This window comes from Garra rufa, chromosome 24, assembly GCF_049309525.1.
Source record: "Garra rufa chromosome 24, GarRuf1.0, whole genome shotgun sequence".
Classification (NCBI taxonomy): Eukaryota; Metazoa; Chordata; class Actinopteri; order Cypriniformes; family Cyprinidae; genus Garra; species Garra rufa.
In genome coordinates, this window is record NC_133384.1 from 10858740 (window position 1) to 10884603 (window position 25864).

General features: G+C 37.3%; 1 protein-coding gene across 1 annotated transcript in view; it reads right to left on the bottom strand.

The window, feature by feature from the left end:
- The window catches only part of reck (reversion-inducing-cysteine-rich protein with kazal motifs), a 70109-nt gene extending 44610 nt beyond the window's left edge, over positions 1–25499 (bottom strand). The window contains exons 1-2 of the mRNA XM_073830940.1: positions 25231–25499; positions 2080–2141 (exon numbers count right to left, since the gene is read on the bottom strand). Of these exons, the coding sequence (XP_073687041.1) occupies positions 2080–2141; positions 25231–25300 (132 nt within the window). The 5' untranslated portion in view covers positions 25301–25499. The remainder of the gene's footprint in view (positions 1–2079; positions 2142–25230) is intronic.
- Positions 25500–25864: the final 365 nt, after the last annotated feature.

Genomic DNA, 25864 nt, shown 5'->3' on the forward strand with positions numbered 1-25864 from the left:
AACGTCTTTGACCCACGTTATATATTATATATTATAAATTATAGATAATAAATGTATAAATGTAAATATTTTCAACATATATTCTGTATGTGTGTGTTTATATACACATAATACATATGCACAGTATACACACAATATGTAAACAAAAACTTTTATTTTGAACTCAGTTAATCACGATTTATTGTTTAACAGCACTAAATTTAATCAAGTGACAGCCCTAAAAGAAATAAGATTTAAAGCAAAAATAAGCAACTAAATAATTGTGTAAATGCATAAGGATGTCAGTTATCTGTGAGGAGTGAATGCAGATGAAGTGTAGTGTGTTGAATGCGTGCAGCATTGTAAATAACAGCAGATCAGCGATCAAAGCAACGCTTCAGCTCCACCCACAGGACCAGAGAAATGAAGACCAGTGCATTTGGAAAACTTCTCCTCTCCTCTTTTCTTCAGATTTTTTTGTTTGGAGGGCTCAATCAATGGCGGCTGCGGGCGAGATCTTCTGAAGCGGCGGGGCCCCTCCTCAAAGGGCCGAAGGCCTCGTCTCTTCAAAGCCGGAGCCGTCCATTAGGATGAAATGGGCCGGACGATTACGCCGCCGCAGACTCCGCTCCCGCACACAAACCACCGCAGCAGTGCCGCTAACAAGCCGTCATTATTCCCTCCCGCTAATCTCCTGTTTTATAGATCCGTCTGCATCTGATGGGCTTTTAGCTCTCCTGTCTGACACTCGGGCCGTCTTTAATGCGCTTCTCTGTGTTTCTGATCATTGGCTGGCAGGTGCAAACAGCAGGCTTCACTCACACTGACACTGTACTGAAAACTGAATTGAACAGTGTTTCCGTGCGGGTCGGCGGGTTAACGCACTGCCACTAACTGAGCCGTCTGAACTTCATAAAGAGGCCATTCAGAGAGATCTTGGTGTTCCTGGAGCTCCGGCGCTCAAAGATGCACATGAATCGGTGAAAGTCGCATTCGCTAATGACGAAACAAACACAGAGGCTTCACCTGCTCCATGGAAACTCTTACTTGCTCTTTTTCATCACTCGACTTCAAAGGACGGAGGGAAACACTCACTATAAATCCACAGCAGCTCTGTGTTTGCAACTCACTGATTCATGCTGGGTTTGTCCATCAATCTTCTTTCGATTTCAAAGAATTCTACAGTTCAACCATGATTTCTGACCTTGACTTTGTCATACAGTGTTATATGAGTAATATCGCTCAGCATACAACAAGAGTGGAGCAATTTTAACTTATTTACTACATTTACATTTAGTGCTTGACGCTTTTATCCAAAGAGGACAATGGAAGCAATCAAAATCAACAAAAGAGCAATAACATGCAAGTGCTATGACAAGTCTCATTTAGCCTGACGCAGTACACGTTTTTTATATAATAAATAAAAATAAAATAGATTGAAGAAAAAGAAGATTTTCTAATTTTCTTAAATCAAAATTATCGCCAAAGGGGTAAGCAAAATAATCTAATTTCAAACAGAAAACAAGATTATTTTTCTCACCCCATTGGCAGATTATTTTGCTTGTTTCAAGCAACATCACAGCTAATTTTGACTTGTTTTTTCTGAAAACAAGAAAATAATCTTTACTCATCTAGAAAATCCTTCTTGACTTAAGAATTTTTAAATATTTTGGATATTTGACAAAAAAAATCAAAGTAAGAAAAGCATTTTTTGCAGTGTAAGCAATTTTTTTGAGAATATAATTAGAATAGAGGGTGCTAGAGTTCGACGGTCAGAAAAGATGTAAGAGATGTGTTTTTAGCCAATTCTTGAAGATGACTAAGGACTCAGCTGTTCGGATTGAGTTAGGCAGGTCATTCCACCTTTTAATGCAAAAGTCTGTGAAAGTAATTTTGAGCCTCATTAGGATGACAATAATGCATCGTTCACTTGCAGAAGGCAAGCTTCTAGAATGCTAGAATGCAAGTCTGAAGTAATGAATTTAGGTAAAGGGGTGCAGAGGTTGAGTTGAAGATGATGGTCCTTCATATAGCAAGACATGGAAATGGACAGAGGAGTGTTTGCATGTGTTGTGTGTGTTTAGTTGATGTAAATGTTACCTGTTCACAGGCTTCTCTACACTGAGGAAAGAGGTCTGCAGCATGATGGCAGCAGGAGGGATCTAGAAAACAGAGAGAAAGAGGGAGTTTAGTCCATTTGATCCAGTCTACTCCCGTCATATTTCACTTTAAGCCCCGCTGACGGAGAATAGCGCTCGTCGGCACTTTGTTTTCGGCCATAAATAGTCAGACTAAGTATCTTGAAATGGCCAGTTGCAGTTAATCATGATGGGATCTCTATATATGGCCTCAATGAAGCTCTGGTGCACGTGAAGGTCAGCGTTTGATTCTCACCGCAACACTAATTAGTGCTTACAGCTAATGAAAACAGTTCATGGGAAACACTGAGGGATTCTCAAATCAACTGAGAAAAGACAATACATCACCCTATACCAGTTTAGTATGAAGACTTTTACTTATGGATTTTTCACAGGCGTTTTACCCATATTTTGAGTTATGAATTGCATTGTGTTGTGTTTTAAAGTTCTAGGAAATGGATAATGTGTGACAGAAAACCACCACCAGTACTACAACCCCTGGCAAAAAGAATGGAATCACCACACTTAGATGTTGTTCACCCATGCTGTTTAATTCATAGAAAATAAACAAATCACAGATATGACACAAAACTATTTTTGATCCATCACTGAATATCACTTTCATCCAATCATCCACTCTCCATGACTTCTTCTCTTTAGCCTCTCTAATCTTGTTTTCTCTCGTTTATTTTAACGTTGGTTTTCATTTGGCCTTTCTATATGTGAATCTCATTTCATTTAGCCAGTTTCTTACAGTTATGTCATACACATCGACTCCTTTTTCCACCCATTTGTTCTTCATTTGTTTCGTTGTGCATTTTCTATTTTTAGGGCAATTTGCTTTGAGTTTTGATGCTTAGATGTCTTCCTGGATCTGCCTGTATGTTTTTGTTTTAAAATCATTCCATTTTGTTTATACTTGCACCAAATTTTAGAAACAGTTTCCAACTTAGATCCAATGTCTTTTGCCACACTCCATGATGGATTTTCATCTTGAAGAAGTTTTATAATCCTTTCCATCATTTCAACTGCTTTCTTGTTGGGGGCATTAGCCATTAATTAGCCAAGTTCAACAGCTTGTTAAGGTCTGTAAGGACTCTCTTTTAACTGCTGGCTAATTAGCATTTTAGATATGTTTAGATATTTATTTCAGAAATACAAATTACAAGCTGATTCCATATTTTTTTCCTGCACTTGATATGGAAAATAATTTTCCATTAATTAAAACAGCTTAATCTCATTTGTTTGAGGTATGTTTCACATATCCACAATGTTGAATTAATAAACAAAAATAGTTTTGTGTCAATGGGTGGACAACTTCTAAGTGTGGTGATTCCATACTTTTTGCCAGCGGTTGTATATCTGTTTTCTACTGAATTTTCCTTAAGAAACTTTCTGAAAACAGGCTTCATACTGGTGCCACAAAACCTCAGGAGAACAAAAAGATCCCAGAGACAAACCAAAGACTGAATTTCCTACTAGAAAAAAATAATACTTCAGCAAAGACGCAATAAAAGAGAAGGTCAAATCCAGAACAAAAATTTCTAGATAATTTACTCGCCCCCTTGTCATCTCAATTCTTTCTTCAGTCATAATGAAATTTATGTTTTTTGAGGAAAACATTTCAGGAATGTTCTCCCTATAGTGGACTTCTATGGTGCCCTGAGTTTGAACTTCCAAAATGCAGTTTAAATGCAGCTTCAAAGGACTCTAAACGATCCCAGCCGAGGAAGAAGAGTCTTATCTAGCAAAAAGATTGGTTATTTTCTAAAAACACATACTTTTTAACCTCAAACGCTTATCTTGTCTAGTACTCAGTGTATTCTGGTTCAAGACAGTTAGGGTATGTCAAAAAACTCTCATCTCATTTTCTCCTCCAACTTCAAAATCGACCTACATCGCTGCAGAAAGTACCGACCAAGTGTTTACAAACTGAACATGCAAAGAAGGTCAAACACACTTTACAAAAAAGGTAAAACAGCGATGTAGGATGATTTTGAAGTTGGAGGAGAAAATACGATAGGAGTTTTTTGACATACCCTAACTGTCTTGAACCGGAGTACACTGAGTACGCAAAGACCTAGACAAGATGAGCATTTGAGGTTAAAAAGTATATAAATTGTCAATTTTTAAGAAAATAACCAATCGTTTCTCTAGATAAGACTCTTCTTCCTCAGCTGGGATCGTTTAGAGTCCTTTGAAGCTGCATTTAAACTGCATTTTGGAAGTTCAAACTCAGGGCACCATAGAAGTCCACTATATGGAGAACACTCCTGAAATGTTTTTCTCAAAAAGCAATTTATTTACGACTAAAAAAAGAAGGACATGAACATCTTGGATGACAAGGGGGTGAGTACATTATCTGTAAGTACCATGGAACTGTTTCAACAAAAATGCACCTTATGTTTATGAGCTAAATGTGGAAAAATATAAAGTACTTATGGCTATTATCAATTCATGATATTTTAATACACAAGCAAAATAAATAGTATGTGAAAAATCACTTCATTTCACCATCTAGCTTTTGTGTAGTGATAAAAACAGCAGAAAAAATCTCTAATGTACTCAGTCTATCCTACTATATTACCACATCGACCAGCCACTTCCTGTGGATTTGTTTTTTTCTTCTGTGACTAAGTGACTAATAAATATTAGGTAAAAACCAGTTAAATGTCACTATACTATAGATGGTGAAAAGCTTTATTTGTTATGGTACGCTGTGTAGGAAGGACGCAGGAGATATAAACTAAACAGACTTTAATAAAGCAAAACAAAGGAAATTAAAACAAGGAGCAGGCATAATGTACAACATAGTTTTAATAAATTCAAAAGAGAGAACAAGGTGAAAACAACCACTTAATACAACGTTGACAGGACAATGAAACTTAGGAAAGGTAGGGCTATAAATACTAAACAAACGAGGAACTAATGAGAAAAATAATACACAGGTGGACAGAATAACTAATTAACTAAACGAGAACAGGAAACAGACCATAAAAGGAAAGACAGGAACTACGGCACAGAACACAAGTCCATAACCCTCACAGTATTGGACAGTACATGTATTTTTGGAAATACATGGAAGTGAAGTGAAAGTGGAAGTGAAAAAGAATGTAAAATTGACATTCCCAGAATTTCCTGCGTTACATTTCAAATTTGATGTTTTTTGTTAAAATCACTTTTCTTAGTTTGTTCTTCAACTGCATCTTTGTAAATGGCCTTTCTTAATGATGTGCTTGTTGGCAAGTTTCGCCGATAAACGCAGCTAAATGCAGTTAAACGCGGCTAAAGTAAACATTACAGCTCATAATCCCACACCAGAGAGGGGCGGGGCAAGCAGAGCTCATTTGCATTTAAAGGGCCCATGCGATAAAATGAGCTGATATTTTGCAGAGCTGATTTTGACAAGGTAAAAGGGTGTTTTTTTACACTACTATTGAGAATTTTTAACCAAAGTATATTAGAGACTTTTCATTAAGACCCTAAAGAATCATATGAACTTGTGGAAAAGGGGCATCCGATGACTCCTTTAAAACACCTTTATTTTTAAGAGTGCAGGCAGAGGAGTCTCAGAGATATCAGAGATTCAATATGATTTGAAGGCATGTGAAGTGTGACAGACAACGTGACAGAACTGTGACTTTACGCTTTCTAAAAGCTGGAGAAGCTCCTGTGCGTCAGCGGCCGTTTGCTTATAATCATCGCGAGGGAGAGTTGCATCTTTGAAAACTTTAGAAAAACATATTCTCATCTGTTTATGCTCCTCTGGAAAAAGTCGTCATTATCAAAATGAAGTGCTTTCATCTCGCCGTCCTCCATTTGCGTCTCCTCCAGGCCCGTTCCTTTCATCAGCGTGATTTGATCTGTGTCTTGCGCTGGGTCGCACGTATCTATGGCTCTCGTGACGCGTGTGGACGAGCCGCTAAGTGCTCTTCTTCGGTGGCTGTAGTGAGTTTGAGGAGGTCCTGGATGATCTCTGCTTTCTGTCTCAGAGCGTCTGGTTTTAAATGAGCAGGCGCCGCTGAAGTGAGGCTCACCAGGCGTTGCTTTCATCCCGGCGGCGAAGAGGACGCGTAGTTTATCGAGACGACAGCGCTGGTTTTAACGCGTTGGACGTGCGGTAAATCTCACGCTTGTTCTCCTGAGGTTGAGGAATTGGCCTCCACTGTCTCTGAAGTAAAGCCACTAAATGAAAGCACTTCTTCTCTCATGGCATTCGTGACCAGGTTTTAAAGCGGCGATAAACAAACGCTCATGGTGCGAGTCAAAGCGAGGCCTGCTGAAGCTCACCGCAGTCTGCTGTAAAACTAAAGATGTGCAAAGGTTCATTTAAAAGCTGGTTTACATGCTTGGAGTCGGTGATCCATTAGACAGGAACGTTTACTGTACATCTGTTATTCCAGCATGGATGAGAATGGAGCTTTTTGAAGCTGCTGAGGCTGAAAATGCACTGGATTGTGTTGGGAGGGATATATTTCTGAGGAGGAAAGGAAATGAGACAGGAGAGGATGGACCGACTTGAGTCTTTTGTCACACTGCCTTCAGGAGCTTTGGCTCCATTCACAGACAGAGAGCACAGCCTTTTGTGTTTACTGTTTGTGGGTCAAATTAAGTGAAAATTAATAATTCCTACACATGCTAATTTAATTGAATTTTTCAGATATTTTTCAGGGTGAAAAAAAAACTAATGAATAATGAATTATCATTCAACAATGTCCTTTTTTTTACCACATAAAATTTTACAGCCTAAAATAACATCATAAAAGGTCAAATTATCTAATATTTACCTCATAATTATCGAAGACTCATTGACGTTTATTAAGAATTATTATTTTTATTATTATTATTAATAATTAACAAAATTGCATCACTGCTTATAAATATTATTATAAATAATAATAATTTAAAATATGAAAAAGTTATTAAAATAACTGCTTTACTGCTCATGAATTTTACTTATTATTTATTAAATAATAATAATAATAATAATAATACTGTTATTTTGATAACTTTTTAAATATAAAAAAATATTTATAAAAGTGATGCAATTGGTTTATGATGTAAAATATTAAAAATAATAATACTATTACTATTATTATATCAATAATGATTATTATCATTTAACATTTTAAATTATTATTATTAGTAGTAGTAACAAACCTGCTTTACTGCTTATGAATTTAAAAATAATAATAATATATATTAATTTATTATATTATTATGAACTTAAAATATTATAAATGATTTCTTATTAACAACATTACTGCTTATATAATAATAATAATAATAATATAAAATATTTAAAAAATGCTATTATTGAAATAACTGCTTTGCTAATAATAATAATAATAATAATAATAACAACAACAACAACAACAATTTAAAACATAAAATGCTATTATTAAAATAACAGCTTTACTGCTAATTAATTATTATTATTTTATTACTATTATTAATAATAAAAGATCATGCATTAGGTTTTTTCTTATTTTAATATTTTTTCTTCATTATAAAATCAGGACAGTTGTGTAACTGATATTTTGTACTTTGGGCCCCCTAAAAATATAATTGAATTTTCTATTTTAACATCTTTTTAAACATGTTTAATTATTATTATTATTATTATTATTATTATTATTATTTATAAACTGATGCAATTTGTTAATAATAATAATAATAATAATAATAATTTATTATTATTTTTATTATTATTATTATTATTAAGACCACTGCATTACTGCTTATACATAATAATAATAATAATAATATTATTATAAAATGTTATTATTAAAATAACTGCTTTACTGCTTATGAATAATAATAATAATAATAATGATAATAATAAAAGATTATGCATAAGTTTTTTTTTATGAGTTTTTCTTCAATATAAAATCATGACAGTTGTAAAACTCTGATATTTTGTACTTTGGGCCCCCTAAAAATATAATTGAATTTTCTATAATTTGTAGTCATTTTAATTTCCAAATTAAAAGCATGCTTATGATTGAAGAGGTGTTTTCAAGTCAGTCCATTTTTAATATATATTTTGCAAAACAAAAACAAACATCATATGATTGTCCGTTTAGCCAAGTTTGGATCCCTGGGACCCAGATCACTATATCCAGCATTAGGGAGCAACATGTGCTAGTATTTTGAGCTGTGCCGCTACTGTGTGGCTGTTTTTTCTGAAGAATAGTAATAATGCCACCCACAAGCCACATCAAAGGAATTCCCCTCTTCAAACCCATCTTCCCCTCGCCGTCTCTCCCCCTTCCTCAACACTCCTGAACATCCACTTCACCCTCCAAACGCCCCAGCGCCAGCACTGCTCCCAGAGTGCACTTCAAGACCAGCGCTCGCAGCAGCGGGGAAAGGCTCCCCGGAGAGCCAGGGAGAACGGGTAACGCTACCCCAGTCCCTCGTGTACAGGCACACATTTGATGTCCAGAGACGCCCGGGTCTCCGGCGGGAATTAAGAGCACTTGAAAGGGAGGCACTTTGACGAAGGTGATCAAACAGCAATGAGAAGCAGACCAGAGCACGAGGTGGGGTTACAATATGTGGCCCTGAGACCCCGGAGCCTGAACCGCTTCCAAGGACACCCATGAGGCTCCCATCAAAGTTCAAAGCCTCAGTTACACAACTGGAATGGATAAATTCTGCGTTAACCTGCTGCTAACCAGTTCTGGAGCACATGCTGCTGGAAACACAAGGTTGTGGGTTTCGATTGCAAGAAAATGCATGATTGAGCTATTTTATTGACTAACAACTGGGGAAACCAATCGTGTTCTACTATGTTAGGCCATAAAATCATGTAGCTGAAGTTCTTACAGACCTCTGACTTACAGATTTCACAGTAGAGAAAAAACAAATGCACTTTTTCAACACAGAAATGAGAACAAAAAACCACCAATGCTATCACAGACAAAAATGCTTTTCTTACTTTGATTTTTTGTTGTGTTTCTAGCCAAAATATCAAAAAAAAAAAAATTATCAAGAAGGATTTTCTTGACGAGTAAAAATGGTCTTGCTTTTAGAAAAAACAAGTCAAATGAAGTGAGTTTTTGCTTAGAACAAGCAAAATAATCTGCCAACGGGGTAAGCAAAAAAAATATTATTTCAAAAAGAAAACAAGATTATTTTTCTTACCCCACTTGCTTGTTTCAAGCAAAAACTTCCTTCATTTTGACTTGTTTTTTCTAAAAGCAAGACCATTTTTACTCGTCTAGAAAATCCTTCTTGATTTAAGAATTCTTAGATATTTTGGCTGGAAACAACAACAAAAATCTAAGTAAGAAAAGCATTTTTTTGCAGTGTAGCACTGGTGCAATCCTCTTCTGTTCTCATTTCTGTATTGTAAAAGTGCATCTGTTTTTCTCTACTGTGAAACCTGTAAGTCAAAGACCTTCAGCTGCATGATTTTATGGCCTAACAGAGTAGAACACGATTGGTTTCCCCAGTTGTTGGTCAATAAAATGGCTCAATCATGCATTTTCTTGCAATCGAAACCCACAACCTTGTGTTTCCAGCGGCATGTTTTAGATATTTCGGCTGGAAACAAGACAAAAAAAAAATCTAAGTAAGAAAAGCATTTTTTGCAGTGTACAAGTAAAACAAGTTAATTAATCAGATTACTTTTTCAAGCAACTAGTAAAGTAACACATTACTTTTGAATTTCCTTTTGATCAAAACATCAGTGTTACTTTTTCAAATAACTTAAGTTACTTTGTTTTCCCATTTATTAATAACAGCTCTCCTGAACTATCTTGAGAGAGACTGAAAGTGAGATGCTTTTTATTTTTGGTGGGAAAGGGTCTTTACAATGACCAAAAATTAAACTTTTGAGTTTTATGTTATTTAAAACCAAATAAGCAAGCACAAAAGTAACAGTTTTGTAACACTTTTTGTGTAACACAAAAGTAACAGTGCATTACTTCCCATAAGTACACAGTTAGTTACTTTCTTTTGGAGTAATGTAACATTAATGCATTATTTTAAAAGTAACTCTCCACAACAACTGAGGACCACCATTTCTATTCAGTCTCTACTCCAGCAAGGAAAAAAGCCACTTGAATTCTTTCACAGATGGTCTGGTCAGAGTGCCATGCCCTTCAACAATCAGAGGGGAAAAGGGTTGAAAACGGCTGTAAGACACCAGCAGAGCTCTCATTAGAGGGACGTGATGAACAGCATTCACTAGCCGTTCTGGAAGCTGTGTCATTATTTTCTGAAACCCTGGTTAACCAGAATAAGACTGGTTTTGCTGAGCTTGGCGTCAGTTATATGCTGAGATTCTAGCAAATGGTCAATGAATATTATACCGCTGGACCACATCATGACAGCAATATCCATTATGGTAATATATTCTTGTGTGAAAACGGAAAGTCTGTTGTGTTTTTCCCAAAATTTAGAACATTTACAGCTCAGCTGACACATTGTTGGTTTCATATGGGTTCAAAAACTTTTATAGCATGTAAGACACAAGTAAAAATGTTTACAAATATCATGAAAATTATTCATTCATATATCATTAAGTTTTTGAGGAGTTACACCAATTGATATGTCCTATTGTTAAAGGGGTCATGATAGGAGAAAACTAATTTACCTTGATCTTTTGGCATTTAAGAGGTCTTTGTACCATTAAAACATCCTGCAAGTTTCATAGCGTCAAACAGCTTCTCATTATGAACAAAGCATTTATTTAAACATGCTCCAAAAATGGCTCATTTTGATCTGAGGGGCAAAATGACCCGACCTTGGCGCAGTCGTTTGCATAAACTCCGCCTCCAGAGCAAGGCATCGACGAATAGCCATCTTCTCACCATAGGCCCCGCCCACTGGCATTCAGTAGCTTAACGGATGATCACTTGATCACGCTGATCAAAATCGCATCAAAAGCAAATAGAAATTACAATCGCTGCCATCTTGTCTACACTGGATGCAGTACATAGATGCGCATTTGTTTTCTAACACAGTCTCTGCACTGGAGTCTGTCGTCAGTAGGACAAATGTGACTCTGGACCACAAAACCAGTCACAAGGGTCAATTTTTTGAAATTGACATTTATACATCAATGGAATGCTTATTTATTCAGCATTCAGATGGTGTATGGAAATGACAATATTTGGTCAAGATTCAAATAGCCAACTATTTAAAAATCTAGAATCTGAGGGTGCAAAAAAAAAAAATTTGAGAAAATTACCTTTAAAGTTCTTAGCAATGCATACTAATAATCAAAAATTAAGTTAATATATTTACAATGGGAAATTTCCAAAATAACTTCATGGAACATGATCTTTACTTAATATCCTATAGTTTTTTCACATAATTCAATAATTTTGTAGTGTACTAGTAAAGTAACACATTATTTTTATATTTACAGCAAAACATCAAAGTTACTTTTTCAAATGAGTAACACAAGTCACTTTGATTTCCCTATATTACTCACTGACAGATTTCCTGTCCTTTAGAGAAATTTGGAGTAAGTGCATTTCACTTTTGGGGTGAAAAGGTCTTTACAGTTGCCAAAAAAATGTAACTTATTGTTTTTTGTTATTAAAAAAACAAATAAGCTATTATTAACAATATCGGTAAACCTCAAGGAATATATTCAAATTATAATGAAAATCCATGTCATGACCCCTTTAAGAAAGCTTCTGATGTGGCAGTGGCATTTAGTCATCTTTACACAACACTGGTTAGAGGTGACATAAATGCATTGATATGCAACAATTGCCACTAGTTTGATACTAGGGGCTGAGATGAGTCAGAGCAGGAACATTTTAAAGCATCTTTACACAGAAATTTGAGCTTTGAGGATTTGTCATCCAAGATGTTGATGTCTTTCTTTCTTCAGTCGCAAAGAAATTAAGGAATTTTTTGAGAAATACATTCCAGGATTTTTCTCCATATAGTGGACTTCAATGGTGCTCAACGGATTGAAGGTTGAAAATGCAGTTTAAATGCAGCTTCAAAGGACTCTAAATGATCCCAGCTGAGGAAGGGGTCTTATTAAGGGTCTTATTTAGCAAAACTATTAGTTATTTTTGTAAAAATAAAATATAAAAATCTGGTTCAAGACAGTTAGGGTATGTGGAAAAACTCCCATCTCATTTTCTCCTCCAACTTTAAAATCATCCTACATCGCTCCAGAAGTACTGACCCAGTGTTTACAAAGTGAACGTGCAAAGAAGATCAAACACTCTTTAAAACAAAAAAAGGTAAAACAGCGATGTAGGACGATTTTGAAGTTGGAGATAATGAGATGGGAGTTTTTTGACATACCCTAACTGTCTTGAACTGGAATACACATGCGCATCGCTGAGCTAGACAAGACCAGCCTTTGCAGATAAAAAAGTTAAATATACAGAAGACCCTTATTCCTCAGCTGGGATCGTTTAGAGTTCTTTGAAGCTGCATTGAAACTGCATTTGCAACCTTCAATCCTATGAGCACCATAGAAGTCCACTATATGGAGAAAAATCCTGGAATGTTTTCCACTAAAAAAAAAAAAAGAAAAAAAAAAAAATTCTTTGCCACTGAAGAAAAAAATCTTGGATGACATGGCAGGACATTTTTATTCTGAAAGTGTAGTAATCCTTTAACTCCGCTGTGTAAAGATGCCTTCACCACAGATTTCCTTGAGTTAAGACTCGTGAAAGCACTGTTATTTAAAGGTGTGATGTCAGTGTACACAATGTTGATGTCACTTAAGAATTTGAGACGGGTGAAGTTGTTCTCAGATGAACATAAAAGGGCAACTATCAGTGCATACGGTGGTTACAGAGAAAGGGAAACAGAGCAATTTGTGGCCTCTTTGTGGCCGTCGCCCCTTAACAAGCTGGGATTTTAACGACGCAATTGAAGGTGCGGCGAAGCGCTCAGTCCTGGTTACAGCCGCTCGCTCGTCTGAACGCGACCCCAAGACATTCAGCCCAGACCAAACAAATTACTGTTGCTGTGGAAATTGATAAAAGCCATGGCAACTGCTGGAGTGCCGCTGGAGTGAGTGTCACTGCCGCTACACGAGGAAACTAAAGGCCAGCAGAAAGCAAACATCACGTCTGACGCTCATTGAGTCCAGCAGCAGCACGGTGACTTCAGAGGTTTACATTATGCAAGATGAGGATCAATTGTGCGGCGAACCGAACGCTTTCTCACAGCGAGAGCTTTAATGAGCAATGACAGCTACACACAGCGCATAGATGAGGCCTATGGGCTGCTAATGAGAGGACTGTCATTCTGAGAAGACAAACTCAAGTGAGCTCTACAGAAGCTTGATTCCAGCATGAAAAAAAAGTAAATGTGACATGTGGCAACATGGTTTTAAAGGTGCCATAGAATGGAAAACTGTGTTTACCTTGGCATAGTTGAATAATAACAGTTCAGTACATGGACATGACACACCATGAGTCTCAAACACCGCCATTTCCTCCTTCTTATATAAATCTAGTGTTTGCAAAAGACCACCGAAAAATAGGTCAATTCCAACATAACAGACTGTTACGCAACATCCCTGAGATCGTTAATAGTTACGCCTCCAACATCTGCATCGCCCAATCATCACTAACGTCTGTACATCAGTACAATGAAGCGAGCCACTGAAGGGACATGGTTAGCTTAATGCTAGCGCTAGCCTGTTACATTGCAGTACATAAGATTTCACTTCCCACATAAACAGAGAGACAACTGCGCTGATGATGGCCAATGAATTACAGATCCTGAGCATCACTGACAAGCATCTAAACTTGTGTGTCGCTGCAGTATAACGTTACACAGAGCACATGTGATCACAATAGTGACAGTAAAATGCAGCTCTGTGAAACAGCCAATCAGAGCAGAGCTCACATTAATATTCATGAAGCTTCCAAATAAGGCAATAACAGAGCATTTCATTTTAGGGACAAATCCTAGGGTTGTAAATGGACTTGTAAAACCGTTTCTGGAGATTTTTGGCCCTTTCCTATGCCATATACCTTCTATGTAGATATCAGAGAACAATTTAAAATATTGTTTCAATGCATTCTATGGCACCTTTAAAGAAGTTGTTCACTTCCAGAACAAAAAATTGTCATCCAAGATGTTCGTGTCTTTCTTTCTTCAGTCTTAAAGAAGTTATGTTTCTTGAGGAAAACATTTCAGGAATGTTCTCCATATAGTGGACTTCTATGGTGCCCATGAGTTTAAACTTCCAAAATGCAGTTTAAATGCAGCTTCAAAGGACTCTAAACGACCCCAGCTGAGGAAGAAGAGTAAAACTAAAGTGAAATGATTGCTCATTTTCTAAAAAATAAATAAATAAAAAATAAAAGTATAATTCATATACTTTTTAACCTCAAATGCTTGTCTTGTCTAGCTCTGCGATGCACAAGAGTACTCTGTGTTTTCTGGTTCAAGACAGGGTTAGGGTATGTCCAAAAACTCCCATCTCATTTTCTCCTCTATCTTCAAAATCATCCTACATCGCTGCAGAAGTACCGACCCAGTGTTTACAACGTCAACGTGCAAAGAAGATCAAACACCCTTCACATAAAAAGCTAAAACAGGGATGATTTTGAAGTTGAAGGAGAAAATGAGATGAGAGTTTTTGGACATACCCTAACTGTCTTGAACCGGAGTACACAGAGTTGAGGCAGAGCTAGACAAGACGAGCATTTGTGGTTAAAAAATATATAAATTGTCAACTTTTTTTTTTAAATGACTGATCGTTTCGCTAGATAAGACTCTTCTTCCTCGGCTGGGGTCGTTTAGAGTCCTTTGAAGCTGCATTTAAACTGCATTTTGGAAGTTCAAACACATGGGCGCACCATAGAAGTCCACTATAAGAAAGAAAGACATGATCTTGGATGACAAGGGGTTGAGTAAGTTATTGCTTTGTTCTGGAAGTGAACTCCTCCTTTAAATGGTCAACCGGAACATTATAGTAATGTTGTCAAAGTGGCTGTTCCTGTAGTCATTCTCAGTTCAGTTACTTCAACACAATGCCTATTGTTACAAATCATTAGTGAACAGCCAGATAAAGTCACAGTAACAGACCCGAGCCACAGCAGCTAAGAGGCCCAAATCTGCATCACACTGACTGAAAGCAGGAGCAGAAGGTCTGCTGGAGGAGAGTCCCGGACAAGCTGGAAAAACCAACAATGAGCCGGAGCAACAAAAGCCTGAGTGACAGAGGCGGCGCGGGGCGTATGCTAATCCTGTCACGCCGTGAAGAAGCATGCGCCGTCACACAGAGACACACAATAGAGCGGCGGACGGCTGAAAGCAGCGCACTGACTCCAGTACAGCACACTCGCTGAGATACACCGCCTCCAGCAGAGCGCTTGACACCCACAGCACTCCATCCACGACTTCATGCTCTTCTGTGCAGTCTGACTACAGGAGCTGTGAATGCCATTCCTTCTCATGTAAGTGTAATGAATTGTGCATCAGCTGACCACCATTGCAAATAAATGCTGTTCTTTTGAGATTTCTATTCATCTGTGAATCCTTAGAAATAAAATGTATGACAGTTTCCAAAAAATACTGTAATACTGAAAACATTCAGAAAAGTTTGATAAGCAGCAAATCAGTATATTGGAATGATTTCTGAAGGATCATGTGACACTGAAGACTGCAGTAATGATGCTGAAAATGCAGCTGCGCATCACAGAAATAAATTACAGTTTAAAGGAGAAGTTCACTTCCAGAAGAAAAATGCACAGATAATTTACTCACCCTTTTCATCCAAGATGTTCATGTCTTTCATTCTTCAGTTGTAAAGAAATATATAATGGAAGATATAGTGGACTATAGTGGTCTATGGTGCCCTGAGTTTGAACTTCCAAAATGCAGTTTAAATGCAGCTTCAAACGACTCTAAATGATCCCAGCCGAGGAAGAAGGGTCTTATCTATTGAAACGACCAGTTATACAACAAAAAAAACACTGGGTTGATTTTGAAGTTGGAGGAGAAAATGAGATGGGAGTTTTTTGACATACCCTAACTGTCTTGAACCAGAATACACTGAGTTCATAAAACAAGTATATAAATTGTATGTTTTTTAGAAAATAACTGATCGTTTTGCTAGATAAGACTCTTCTTCCTCGGCTGTGATCGTTTAGAGCTCTTTGAAGCTGCATTTAAACTACATTTTGGAAGTTCAAACTCAGGGCACCATAGAAGTCCACTATATGGAGAACACTCCTGAAATGTTTTCCTCAAAAAACTATTTCTGTATGACCGAAAAATAGATGACAAGGAGGTGAGTAAATTATCTGTAAATTTTAGTTCTGGAAATGAACTTCTCCTTCAACAGATATTCACATCGAAAACAGCTATTTTAAATTGTAAATACTGTATTTTTTATTGGAAAAAAAAAGTATTTAAAACCATTTCTAAAATAAGGATTAAGCAAACATGACATTAAATTAAAAAAAAAAGTTTGGTAAAATCATAAGAAACCAACCTCACACAGTGGATTTCTGAGCACATGTTTTTATCATCGTGGGCACTCTATTTATTCATCACCGAGCAAAAAATGAAAATATCCCATGGCATATTAGTGGCCGCACCAAAACTACAACAAAGATCCACACAGATTCTTCCTCTTTCTAAAATCAGCATGGGTGGCGAGCGTTGATTTCAGACGCCACCCACCACATCCACACACACACACACACACACACACACACACACACACACACACACACACACACTCTCACTCACTCACTCTCTCTCTCTTTAAACTCTCTTCTGTAAGCTCCTGAAGCTCAGCCTCTCCCTGTGCGATGTCAGCCCTATGCCACACATGCTGTTCCTGTGATGCCCACATGGTGGGCGGTTATCAATCAGGTCCTCCTGACGCGTGCCTTCTTCATCATGAATGGGACATCTGCCGCAGCAGAGCAGAGCCGGTCCTCATGGAGCTGCAGTTGGCACACGGTTACAGACACACTCGCTATAGAAGATCTGAAGCGCCGACAGATGCTGAGATAACACTGATAAACACACACTACACCTGATCACGAGGACCAGATACCAACACAACCGAGATATCCACTCAGATTCATCTCTGAACTTACAGGACTGATCAGAGAGAGGGCTTCAAAAAAATAAGAAAAACAAGTATTAAAATGTTTAATGGAACTTTTAAAATCAAAAATACTTCAAAAATATTTGTCTCGTTTCCAGCATATCTAACATTTCTTAAATCAAGAAGGATTTTCTAGACAAGTAGAAATTATTTCCTTGTTTTCAGAGAAAACAAGTCAAAATTAAGTGTGTTTTGCTTGAAACAAGCAAAATAATCTACCAATGTGGTAAGAAAAATAATCTTGTTTTTAGTTTGAAGTTAGATTATTTTTCTGACCCGATTGGCAGATTATTTCGCTTGCTCTAATCTTCCTTTTGACTTGTTTTTACTGAAAACAAGAAAATAATTTTAAGAATGTTTAGATATTTTAGCTGGAAACAGTGTAGCGAGTGTATATATATATAAAAAAAACTGTAATGCATCTTTGATTCATAAAATAATTAATTTCTTTTTAAAAAACATCTGAACCCAAACTTGAAAAAATTGTGTATGCAAGCGTTGCAAGCGATCTTCCATTTATGATGGTTTTTCAATATATTTTATTAAAAATACAAGTATATTTACAGGATACTGCACAGAGAACTGCATCTGTGATGGAGTGAAGTCCTTCACCGAAGGCCTTAAAGTAAAGAATCAAAATGATTCATGTTGAAAATCTGGAATGTATGTGGTTGAGCGTGTGAATTATTCATTTCTCGTCCATTGCCAAAGAGCTTGTGAACAGACCCTCCCTTCACTCGTATGAGACTAAACGGCACATTAGCGATGCGACGCGTGATGCCGTCCTTGGGCCGCGTTCAAGTAGCTTCACTGAGTTCCCACTGGACAAATGCTATGAGCTTATATTCAATTATGGAACCACAATGTTTGGGCTTCCATTGCATTCAACAGCTCATTTCTGACAGGAGCTCCAGCGGTTCAGTCTGATGAGATCAACCAAACAAGCTCATGATGTGATTCACCATCAACAGATATTCCAGAGAACAACACTCAAACCTCAACTTCCTAAAAGACAATACAATAGAAAAGGAGAACGATAAAGAATTCAATGATTCCTGTTCTGATTCCTCTAAACGATTCCCATTTCACTAATGAAACGATCACAGTTTCAATAATAAATACATTTTGAACAACACTGCAAAAAATGCTTTTCTAGCTTAGATTTTCTGTCTTGTTTCCAGCCAAAATATCTACAAATTCTTATATCAAGAAGGATTTTCTAGAAGAGTAAAAAGTCAAAATAAGTGAGTTTTTGCTAAGAACAAGCAAAATAATCTACCAATGGGGTAAGAAAAAAAAAAATCTTATTTCAAACAGAAAACAAGATTATTTTTCTTACTCGATTGGCAGATTATTTTGCGTTTTCTAAGCAAAAATGCACTTGATTTTGACCTCTTTTTTTTCTGAAAACATGACAATTATTTTTACATCTAAAAAAAATCCTTCTTGATTTAAGAATTTGTGGATATTTTTGCTGGAAACAAGACAAAACATCTAAACTAGAAAAGCATTTTTTGCAGTAAATGCATGCAAAAGGTTAGTGGACTTTTTTAGAGGTGGCATAAATAAAGTCTTTGCATTCATTAATATTTATAAAGTGCTACTGATTTCTCATATTTCACAGGTAGTTGTGTTTGATTCACTATAAAGAACCAACTCCTAAGAGCTGTTTGTTTTGTGGTAGATAAACTGGTTGGTCTTTATGTCATTTAAAAGAACCACACTGAAAGAAATGCTTTTCTTACTTAGATTTTTTACCTTGTTTCCAGCCAAAATATCTACAAAGTCTTAAATCAAGAAGGATTCTCTAGACGAGTAAAAATTATTTTCTTGTTTTCAAAAAAACAAGTAAAAATTAAGTGCATTTTTGCTTGAAACAAGCAAAATAATCTTGTTTTCTGTTTGAAATTAGATTATTTTGCTTGTTCTAAGCAAAAACTCAAAAACTTATTTTGACTTGTTTTTTTTCTGAAAACAAGGCAATTTTTACTCGTCTAGAAAATACTTTTTGATTTAAGAATTTGTAGATATTTTAGCTGGAAACGCAAGAAATGCATTTTTTGCAGTGCACTGGTTGCAAGGCCTATTTCATATTTCAGATTAACACAGTTGTTCACTGCTTTTTTTTTGTCTTGTTTAAAGCCAAAATGATGAACACAGTTGTTGCCACTGAGTACCGCAGTAGATTTAGACACAGTCTGACTTCCCCATGTTCTCTTGGCAAAGCGTGATGACTGAGGAGGTCCAGCCGTAATGACAGACCGTCCGGGCCAAACGCTCTGCTCACAGTTCATCCCAAACACGCCAAGTGTCAAAATGTGCTGCTTATTTTCCATCATGAGAAACACAGGGTTGGGTTCCAGACAGAGAAGCATGAGGATGTTTACTCATCAACCAAACCGTAAATGAAAGCTCCGTACGGCACTGTTTGCTGCTAAACGGAGGAATTTTTGAGGCGAACCTAAAACAGCCACAGTTCATATCCTGCTGGAGCGTTTGGGCTCAAAGCTTGTTTTCTTTCACAGCTGAAATTTGAGGAAATCTCTGTCTGTCCAGTGAAGGCAGCGTGTTACGAGATCCATTTCAATAGCACTTTAGGGTCCCTATATGTCACCCTTTGCCCCGTCTTTACAATGTAAGGGCTCGAAGCCGTACAATGTTGAATGGCGTCTGATTCTACTCTGTGTTTTTCCGCCGGCTCCTGCATTCCTGCGTGTCAGGCCCGGAGAGAATAATGCTCACGGGTCAAAGGTCACTTCCTGTGCATTAATAATGCAGCATTTTGACATCAACAAGAACGGATTGACCAAGAAACAGGAGAATGAAATGTAAAATATGTAACACTTTCATCTTTTTGGCTGGTGCAAATTTCGAAGCCAAAGTTGAATAGCTTTTTGAGCACATTTTTGTCAGGCGTGTGACTTTCGCTCAGAACGGTCAGCCAGCTGGGTGATTCGTCTGTTAAAGAACGTTCAGAAACACTTCCAGAAACCACTGCATTGTATAACGGCACAAAAGAACGCCAACAAGATCATGAGTTTGTCAAGAAGGACGCTGGATGATGATTGAGCAGTTTGCAAATGTCCAGTTTGTGGTCAGCGTGTGGTTTTAAAAGCATGCAAAACTGGACACAGCAAACAGAAAAAAACAACAACTAAAAACACAATGCTGGAAGACAAACAAAACAAGCAGATGTCAATTACTGATTTGACAGAAATGACAGGGATTTCAGTTAACAAAACGACAATAAAGATGCCGATTTATGAGATCTACTAAACAACACACTTCTAAAACAACTCTCAACACTGCAAAAATTGCATTGCATTTTTTTGTTTCCAGCCAAAATATCTCATCTAAAAATTCTTAAATCAAGAAGGATTTTCTAGACGAGTAAAAATTGTCGTTTTCAGAAAAAACAAGTCCAAATTGAGCGCATTTTTGCTTGAAACAAGCTAAATAATCTGCCAGTGGTGTAAGAAAAATAATCTTGGTTTCTGTTTTTTTTTCTTACACCATTGGCAGATTATTTAGCTTGTTTTAAGCAAAAACTCACTTCATTTTGACTTGTCTGGAAACAAGACAAAAAATCTAAGTGAGAAAAACTTTTTTTTTTTGCAGTGTAAAGATGCTGATTTATGAGATTTACTAAACAAACTTCCAAAAAAAAAACTCTGAACACTGCAAAAAATGGTTTTCTTACTTAGATTTTATGTCTTGTTTCCAGCCAAAATATCTAAAAATGATTAAATCAAGAAGGATTTTCTAGACAAGTTAAAATTATTGTCAATATGTCAAAATGAAGTGCATTTTAGCTTGAAACAAGATTATTTTTCTTGCCCCATTGGCAGACTATTTTGCTTGTTCTAAGCAAAAACTCACTTCATTTTGACTTGTTTTTTCTGAAAACAAGAAAATAATTTCTACTTGTCTAGAAAATCATTCTTGATTTAAGAATTTTTAGACATTTTGGCTGGAAACGAGACAAAACCAAGTAAGAAAACCATTTTTTGCAGTGAAATCTGTGAACGTTTTGGATCATCTCACATCATGCTGAGGAACTTGATCATCAGGTTTTACACAAACCAAATGTGAAGGCATTCCGGTTCATTTATTAACTCATTTTTAACTCAAATTGCTATTCTGATATTTAATAGAAATGACTGCATTTAATTAGACAAAAAAAAAAAAAAAGTATTTTAGTAATAGCCAAACTACTAAAAAAATGTTTAAAAAGCCAAAAATGTGCTTTAAGGCTTTTAATCTGTTGAAATTGCATTTCCAAATGAAAGGCCTCAAATCAAAGAGTTCTTTTCAAGCCCAAAGGTTTCTGATTGAAAGTTTAGGGCAGATTTGAAAACACCTGATAAGAATAAACACACTTGGCGAAGACATATGGGAGACATCAATTAAACCGCTCTCTGGAACGCCACGAACAGATGAATTTACTATTGCATGAAAATATTTACTATGGATTACTTCAATTGTTCTCCATTACAATCAGCGTTTCGCCCTGGACGCCATTCTTCCAGTGTGATCTGATGAATACAGTCAGAGCATGTTCTGAACGTTCGTAATGACATGAAAGTGCCAGATGGCTTTAAAGGACATGAAAGGCATAGCATGAGTCCGGCCGTACGCTCGCTCCTACACATGTCCGGCAGATACACGCATGTCTGCAATCAGAACCAAAGCACGTGAGCAGCGGACCGCTCTCGGCAGATGTGAGGAACCGGCCGTGCCACACCATCGGCTCTTCAAACCCAATAACCACACATCAAACACCACAGAAAATGGAGTCCAGTCCGTACAGATCCAGTCTAAATGAGTCCATGAGCTGTGATCGCTCACACATGTTTAGGTGGAGAGGTGTCGCCATTGCTCACTCTCAGCGGATCATGCAAAACTATCATGAGAATGAGTCTAAAAACATAAAACCCAAACCTTGCACTGAAAAGATTCAAAGAAACACAATGAAAGAATTCTGAAACAAAAAGAGCAAGAGCCAAACCTTTCCCAAACACTAAAAAACGCTCTATCCTTAAAGGGGTCATCTGATGCAAAACTTTTCCATGTTGTTTGAACATTAATGTGTGTTGGCAGTTTGTGAACACAACCACCCTACAATTATAAAAATACACCCAGTGGTATTTTTTTTATCTTTAAAAGTAATATCCCCTTTTTAAAATCAGCTCATTCTGAGCTTCTTGTGGGTGTGATGACACACAGACAGAGGCCCCTCCCACGACAGATGATTGACATGAGCTCCTTACCTTAGCCCCGCCCTCACCGAGCTGAGGGGAAGACAAGAATGTCTCAGATTGAGCGATTGAGGTGTTCTGTTGTTGGATGTAATGATGAACATAGCAGACGTCATTTACTCCTGACATCTGAGCCGCTGAAGATGCAGAGGTTTAACGTTACTTTCGTTTTTGAAAGGAAAGCGCTGATCCTGATCTACATATGCGTCTATGTTCGTGCAAATCCTTTCTGATGCAGCTTCATCCACAGCAGAAGTGAGTATAAGGGTTTTTATGCATCTTTGCAAAGGCCTTTCGTAATAATGTGCTTGTTGGCAAGATTTGCAGCTAAACACGGCTAAAGTAAACACTACGTCTCATAATCCTTCAGCAGAGAGGGGTGGGGCGAGCAGAGCTCATTTGCATTTAAAGGGGCCATGCAATAAAATAAGTTGAGTTTTTGCAGAGCTGACAAGGTAAAAGTGTGTTTTATAACACTATTGAGAATTTTTAACCAAAGTATATTATAGACTTTCCATTAAGACCCTAAGTAAGGGATAATGTACAGGCAGCCGGTAGTTATCGCAGAAATAAGCCCCGACAGTGTGATCAGGACCCGACGCGAAGCGGTGGGTCTTGTATCACACTGAAGGGGCTTATTTCGCGATAACTACCGGCTGCCTGTACATTATCCCGCTTATTACACGGCTACTTGCCACATAAGGAAAAAAACTGGACATGAATATGAATTTGAAACCTTTTATTGGCATATTTGTTTTAAATTAACATTTTTATCCTTCCGCGAAACTATATAGTACCACGTAACTAACAATAAAACTATGTACATTAGTAAGACAATTTAAATAGATTAATGTCGAAATTTTCCATTGTTAATTGTGGTTGTCCAGTGTTTGTCACAAGATGGCGCCAAACGGTAATCTTTGTTGGCACGGAGGGATTTTAAACATACAAGTAGTACCGGCTATGCGTTATTACTTTGGAGCGGTGATTATTTGAAAAGAACGAACCTGCAAATGTCTCAACTGACCAATCAGAATCGAGCATTCCAAAGAGCCGTGTAATAAAGAATCATATGAACTTGTGGAAAATGTGCATCCCATGACCCCTTTAAGATTTTAGGCATTTCTTATTGCATACTTTACGGATGACATTGATTTTAAGCATGACTTTGATTTCCAGCGATGACTGCCACCTCTGTTTTTCCTGTTCTCGTCCTGAGCCGTGCTCGAAGGAGGCTAAATTGGTTGCAGATGTTTGTGTAGAAAAAAAAAACAAAGCTTCAAATAGGTACAACGTGAGCGGCTGCTTGATCTGCTGGATGTGATTCGCTCGAGGCAGCGTTTGGAGGAAACACAGCTATAAGTGTGCTGTGAGAGAGAGGAGAACCAGCCAGACCATGCTGGACACCAGTTATTAAAGGTTCAAAGGGTTAACAGCCAACTTTTGCACGCTCACCTTATCGATTGAGCACTAGAGTAGCCTAATGCCTTCCGTGTGTGTCAGACGTCCCACATCAGTTATATACTGAAGAATACCCAGCACATGTTCACAAACACACACTCTTCTCTCTCGCTCTCTCTCTCTCTCTCACACACACACACACTTCAAAGCACTGCATCCAGATGTATGCTTGACTTTGTTTGACACTAATAGAACATGAAAGAATTAACTTTAAGTTTCATAAACAACATCAAAAGTTTGCCAGGGGAAATCTTATTTAGTATGTTTAACTTTTTGATGCAAAACATCATGGAAATGAGATTCCCCTGCATTGACCACCAACAAATGGCAGCTGTGAGCAAAAACAACAAATGTTTTTAACACCTTCACCACAGTTTAACACTCTCATGAATGGCATTAACATTAGATCACCTCAGGTGAACCACACTCTCAAAGACTATCTGTTAAAGCACTTTGGTTAGCGGAATGCATTGTAGTGTAATAATGCATTGGATCTGTTTACCATTTTTAAAAATGTATTATTATTATTCTACATTATAAAGTATAATATTGTAATTGTAAGTTATGATCATAAGAGTCCATCATAATGCAAAACTAGTTTTCCCAGTAAATTAGGTCAAAGATTTCTACTAACTACAGTAAACACTGCTATTTAAACCCACAATATATCATTGTTAGACAGTAATGTGTTGTTATTCTGAAATTACTGTTAGGTTTTATAAACCCCTGTCGCACAGTGAGTCATTCTGTATCCTAATGCGTGTTTATGAATTATAAATGAAGTGGTTATGAAGGGTTACTCTCTATAATAGTATTCCTGACAGGATGTGACTGAATCAGCACGAGTCCCAAATCTCATTCACACGAGAGCAGAGACGCCCATTCACATTATACTGCTCTAAAACACATTTACTTTCTATAGTATGCGAGATCTAGAGCGGTTTCCAATCGCCCATTTGGCAGTAGGCTATGAAAAATGGATTCAGAAGTTGCTACTCAATGCGGTTTGGAGATATAACGGTTCAGTCACTACAGTCGAACATGTACAAAGAATATCGTAATAGACTCGATCAATGATTTAGTATTCATTACTAATAAACCATAACGCAATTCACAATTCTGATGCAGCACTGATTGAGAATAACGGTGCAGAATCAACAAGTCCAAACTTGCGATTATGTTGCTAAATCGCCGCTATTAGTTATTATCAACAGAGTCTAAGCTTTTAACGCGTAAAACACATATTTAACCGTTTAAAAACAGCCTGTTTTTGACATTAAAGCAACTAGAAGAAGAAGCAAAGAAGTAAAAGCGGACTTACCCTGAGTGTAAACGAAGGCGCAGAAGTTGCAGGAGAGAAGCAAAATGATTATCTCAAAACACACATACATCTTATTGAAATCCTAAAGTGCATGGTGGACTCAGACGCAAACGAGACTCGAGCTCCATGAGAGCATCTGTGCTATAGCGGGAGCGCAGGAGAGTATCCGCGGCGAGTCCGCACGCACAGGCCGCACAGGAGACGCGGAGCGCGGCGCGGAGCTCTGAGCATGTGCGGCGGAGCCTGGAGGAGGAGGAGAAGGAAGAGGAGGAGGAGGGCTGGGTTAACTAACGGAGCCATGAGAAATCACCGCACTTATACCGTTATGTGCCCGAGGGGTGGGAGAGGGGGACGGACACACGAGCAAGAGAGGAAAAAAAAGAAAAACAGCCTTACAAAACTTACAAAAAGGATCAGACATCGATTATTGTGCGCTTCCACTACAGTTAGAAAACAAAAACATCATTTAGCTTAGACAGAAAGAAATGAGGGAGAAAAAGAGGCAGAATAGCGATAGATCCAGAGGACAAAATTAGATCTATTTTGTCCTCTAAGTTGTGAATGCAGTGACTAACGCATTACAAGTAACGCGAGTTATGTAATAATATTACTTTTTCCAAGTAACTAGTAAAGT